At 36.9% G+C, this 5,725-nt stretch overlaps 1 protein-coding gene across 1 annotated transcript in view; it reads left to right on the forward strand.

Annotated features, from left to right (window-relative positions):
- LOC123979848 (obscurin-like) overlaps positions 1 to 5,725 on the forward strand; it is a 36,464-nt gene that overhangs the window by 6,141 nt on the left and 24,598 nt on the right. Inside the window, exons 7-10 of the mRNA XM_046063959.1 lie at positions 806 to 1,075; positions 3,139 to 3,399; positions 3,523 to 3,792; positions 4,131 to 4,406. Of these exons, the coding sequence (XP_045919915.1) occupies positions 806 to 1,075; positions 3,139 to 3,399; positions 3,523 to 3,792; positions 4,131 to 4,406 (1,077 nt within the window). The remainder of the gene's footprint in view (positions 1 to 805; positions 1,076 to 3,138; positions 3,400 to 3,522; positions 3,793 to 4,130; positions 4,407 to 5,725) is intronic.

The following is a 5,725-nucleotide window of genomic DNA, read 5'->3' on the forward strand; positions in this document are numbered from 1 at the left end:
TTATTGGGTACACATATTGAAAATATAGTTCTATAATGAATAAATTATGTTAGCCCAGCACTCTGACTTCCCTGAGAAAATAAATGTGTGACATCCTTCATCATGGAAACAATGAGATGTTTGTTTGACCATGTTTAATTTGTTTACAGCCACAACAGAGGAGTTGAGGATGCAGTTTTATTTATAGACATGTTCCCTTAACTTTTGCTTAATGTTTCACAGTAGCTGAAATGGTTTTGTTTCCTTCTAGATGTTAAATAGGTGGGATGACCTCTGTATTGTTTTTTGTAAAATATATTTCAAGATGTGCAGTTAATAAAGCCAGATGAGCTTTCTTCCTCTGTTTGCTCCCCTATTGTATCTCATGTAAATCCTCTTTTCAGTATTGTGGGAACACACGCTCAGTGTAAAAAGGTGGTGACTTGTCCATAGATCTTAAATCAAACAATGAAAACATAAAACAATGCATCGTTCTGTTATTTAGGCAGAATTCTGCTTTCTGATGATTTTGTGAGCTCCTATAAGGCTCTCTATGAAGTTTGATGTTTGTGTCATGTGGCAAATTTGGTGATTTGTGCTCCTGGAAAGTTACAGCAGAGAAACAGACAAGAAACCCAGTTTACTACACAGAGTACAGTGATCCAGTCGGTATCAACTAAAATAGTGAGTTTGACATTTGTTTTTGAAACATAATTTAGAAATAATTTTATAAACATAATTATTAATTGATAAGGAGATTGTGTTTTAATGTCCATTTAAAACATTTTATTTTTGTATCCTAACTGGGTATTTTTTGTGTTAACAGTTCACAACAGGGCTGTTGTAACTCTGCAACCCAACTGGCTTCAGATCTTCAGTGGTGAGACGTTCACTGTCAGATGTGAGATCCAGGGAGGAGGAGACACTAAATGGACGTATGAATGGACACCAGCCAAATTAAACAGACCTCCAACAGACAATGAATACAGGATCAGCAGAGCTACTGTGTCCCACAGTGGAGACTACAGCTGTAAGGGTAGAAGAGACTCATATTCCTCAACAGAGTGGAGTGATGTCATCAAATTGACAGTATCATGTAAGTTGGACCGTCTGTCATCTGTAATGAAAATGTAAAATCTAAATAACGCAACAGAAAACTCTTATTTCTTCAACAAGTATTTCGCTCTCTTCAGGTCACACAGTAACTAATGATGTTTGTTTTTTAATGTGTGAACAAAATAAGTGAAAAGGAGCCAGTAATCAGAGTACTGCAGCTTTTAAAATATAATCATTCACAGGGAAATGTACAGGAATGAACAACGAATATCAAGTAATTTATAGGTGTAACGATGGTGCAGTTTAACACTGTTCACCACAGCAAGAAGGTTCTGGGTGTGAACCTAACCTTTGGCCAACTGGTTGAGTTAACTCTCAGGTTATGTTAGTTCAGATTAATCTCCTATTTGGCGAGTCTACATTGCCTGTAGGTGTTAGTGTGAATGATTGTCTGTGTTGACTGACAGTCTGTCCAGGTTTACCTCTCAAAGTGAGCTGGGATAGACTCCAGCTCCCTGTGACCCTGCAAAGGATCAGTGGGTCCAGATAATAGATCAGTAGATTGGATGTAAAAACACAGTGAAAGTGTTAAACTTCCCTCTTCTAGGATTTATCTAAGGGCACAAATGTAGCATTCAGTAGTGCAGCATAATATTATAATTTAATTGCTTTTTTATATATTTATTTTGTTTTATTAAGATAACTGCCACCTATTTCCAGGAAAAACACTAAAATAATATACCCAAAATAAATAAGTAATAACTCCTCAACCATTAGGCCGAGATGTATAATCCTGGTCTCTTTTGACAGTTCAGAAGCTAAGAAATATGGATCAACTGTAAACGAACCTATTCAATTAAAGAGTAAATGGAGATGCAATTAAGGAAAATATGATATTTTCATCCTCGCCTGGTAAAAAGCTATATTTTTGATGCAATAAACCATCAAAACCATCATCCAACTGATTATAATGCAACTGAATTTATTCTAATACACCTAGAATACACCTGTAACTGTAAATTTGATGAAAAGAAACTAATATGCAACAGTTATTACACAATTTTTCAAAAATATACCAGGTGAATGTCCATGTTTTGGGTATATTTACTGTTTATATGTTCATTCGTTCTATTGGGAGTTTTCTTCAAAACCATGTTCCAAATAACATAAAGCTCCCAAAACATTGAAATATTGATTAAAAACAGTGAATATTGATCAACATTCCTGTGACCAAAAGTACTCCCGTTCTTTACAGGCGCACACGTTGAACATCCTACAGGGCTAAATGGGCTCTTTCTCTTCGTATTGAGCAGACAAATCGATTGGTATTCTGCATATCTGTGTAGCTCCTATGGGCCAGTAGAGGCCAATAAAGACCGCCTCCCCCAAAGCAGCTCTTCTTCTCTCCTTCAATCTGACGGGAGAAACAAAACCTAAAGAGCTCATTGATCACCAAGATGGTGAGGAAGGTCTCTATTGACACAGAAAAACTGCTGTTTTGGACTGAATACAGCTAAAACAACAAAGTTAAGTCAGCAGTTGTAACTGTAAATGTATATTGGTGTGTTTGTTGTTATTATTAGTCGCCTAATAACTATGTCAGTTGAATGATTTGAGTTACACAACTGAACAGAGCTGAAGCTAAGCTTTCTTTAGAGTGGTTGGACTGCGGTGTGGGATGAGAGGAGAGATATGTGGAAGGCAACTTGTGCAGCCATGTACAGTGATTACAGAGTGATTTATGTTGTGATATAAGTTTGTGTAGATGCTTGGTGTGTGTGTGTTTGGTGTGGTCGGTTTGAGATGCTAGTTGAGCCTCCTAGCACACGAAGGTGTCTGGTATGCATAGGGTGACAAGATAATCTGATCGTCCATGATTTCTCATTTGCATTTTGAGGCGAAAATCGATCGTCCAGGCTTACGTAAATTCAGAGAGTTTCTAGCCTTCTGCAAAACAGGATGCAAAAGAGTCTGAAGACTTCAGCAACACATCTCTTAATTCGAGTATTTCTTGCCTTTATGGGCTACACTATTTAAATTGGACAAAATTTGAGAGACAGTAATTCATTTTCTTGTTTTATGTCTTTGTTCTAAATCAAACAGCACAGAAACCAAAGGCCCAACTGAGAGCTGACAGGAGAACTATTCCAGCAGGGGGCAGTGTGACCCTGAGCTGCTCTGTGAACCCGTCATCTGGTTGGAAATACTTCTGGTACAGAGGAGAGAAAACCTCTGAACCCCTGAACACACAAGATGCTGTCTTCATCTCAGATGGACCATTCAGTGTCTCACAGGGAGGACTCTACTGGTGCAGAGGAGGAAGAGGAGACCCAGTTTACTACACAGAGGAAAGTGATGCAATTGGTATTGACAAAACTGACAATTTAGATTTACTGTATAAAATACAAAATGCAGAAAAACAATGTACATGCATGATTAATAATTACGAAGCTTTTGTTATTCTATTATTTGTGGTTTCTTGAACAGTCACAAACAGGGCTGTTGTGACTCTGCAACCAAACTGGTCTGAGATATACTCAGGAGAGACGATCACTCTGAGATGTGAGATCAAGGACGGAGGAGACACTGAGTGGGAGTACGAATGGAAAACATCCAGCTCATACAAACCTCTAAAACAAAGTGAATACATGGAAATCAGAGCCAACGTTAATAATCGTGGGAACTACAGGTGTAAGGGTAAAATGGCTCTGTATTCCTCAACAGAGTGGAGTGATCCCTTCACACTGACACTGTCGGGTACGTTTTACTACAGTTTATTCGTTGTGAAAATATCATGATTTTAAAGTTCCACCCAACTCAGTAAAAAAAAACTGCGGAAAAACTAAGAGGAGCGATCATTCAGTAGCACTCGAAATTTACTACCTAAATATTTATTTAGTCACAGATTAAAATGAACAATAAAAGAGTTACAGTGATTAAATTCAGTAAAGTATTTTCTGTGGCCATGTTACAGTGAGTTTATCACCAACCATGGGTGAAATTCATTATGTATTCTTTTTCATGAAAGTATTTTAATTGTGTTAATTCACAGGAACAGCAATGACATTTTTTCATCTTTGTTGTAAATTTCACAGCACAGAGACCAAAGGCCAAACTGAGAGCTGACTGGAGAACTATTCCAGCAGGGGGCAGTGTGACCCTGAGCTGCTCTGTGAACCCGTCATCTGGTTGGAAATACTTCTGGTACAGAGGAGAGAAAACCTCTGAACCTCTGAACACACAAGATGCTGTCTTCATCTCAGATCGACAAATCAGTGTCTCACAGGGAGGACTCTACTGGTGCAGAGGAGGAAGAGGAGACCCAGTTTACTACACAGAGCACAGTGATCCAGTCAGCATCAACAAAATTAGTGAGTTTGACATTTGTTTTTTTATGGAAGTGCATTGCATTCACCTAGGAAAAAAAAAGCAGACACCTTATCGCGTAATTACCAGAAAATATCTCATAATTATGAGAAACATTAAGAACATCAGTCATCGCTGAACTACACTACAGGAGAAGTGGACAATGATTGCACTATTGAATTTAATCTTCTTTTATTTCTTTCTCTATATGAGGCACTGGGAAATACTGATGTTATTTAATGTGGATGGCATTAATATTTGTATATCAGCATTGACTGTGGTCAAGAGAGATACGCTTTGTTTTGTGATGCGTGTATTTGGTATTTACTAGGTATTATGGTAACATCACGTTACAGCAGATTTTAGAAATAAAAGTGAGCTTCTGGTGAACATATTGTAATATTATATATTGTAATATATTGTAATATTCAATGAATATTAAAATACGTGAATGAAAGATTAAATGAAATATGTAAATAAAAAATGATTAAGACTACAGGAGTATCTAAATAAAATATTAATATTTTAACTGAATTATCTCTAAATTCACATTAATGTTTAAAGAAAACCTGTTTCCACTGAATCATTTCACTTCAGAGTGATTGCAGACCACCACAGTGTACCTCAGTCAATAGCAGAGCTATCTGATGTAGGATTTCAAAATTAAAGCTTATATTTCACTTCATTTCACTTCAGAGAGAAAGTGATGACTATAGAGGCTTATGTTGAATTTCAAAATGTACACACACATAAACAATATATACACTACTCCTTCAAAATTTTGTGGTCACTTAGAAATGTCCTTATTTTTGAAAGAAAAGCACTGTTTTCTTCAATGAAGATAAGTTAATCAGAAATACAGTCTTGACATTGTTAATGTGGTAAATGACTGTTCAAGATGGGAACGGCTGATTTTTAATGGAATATCTTCAGAGGCCCGTTTCTAGCAACCATCACTCCTGTTTTCTAATGGTACATTGTGTTAGCTAATCGTGTTAAAAAGCTAATTGAAGATGACAAAACCCTTGTGCAATTATGTTAGCCAGCTGAAAGCTGATGTGCTGATTAGAGAAGCTATAAAACTGGCCTTCCTTTGTTGATCTGGAGCATCAGCATTTGTGGGTTCAATCATACTCTCAAAATGGCCAGAAACAAAGAACTTTCTTCTGAAACTGAAACAGTCTATTCTTGTTCTGAGAAATGAAGGCTATTCCATGTGAGAAACTGTCAAAGAACTGAAGCTGTCGTAAAATATTGTACAAAGAAAAATACATATCTCAGACCAGCCAATAGAAAGCAAAGATCAGGGTGTAATCTTTCCTAC

The sequence above is a fragment of the Micropterus dolomieu genome, linkage group LG12, assembly GCF_021292245.1.
Source record: "Micropterus dolomieu isolate WLL.071019.BEF.003 ecotype Adirondacks linkage group LG12, ASM2129224v1, whole genome shotgun sequence".
NCBI lineage: Eukaryota > Metazoa > Chordata > Actinopteri > Centrarchiformes > Centrarchidae > Micropterus > Micropterus dolomieu.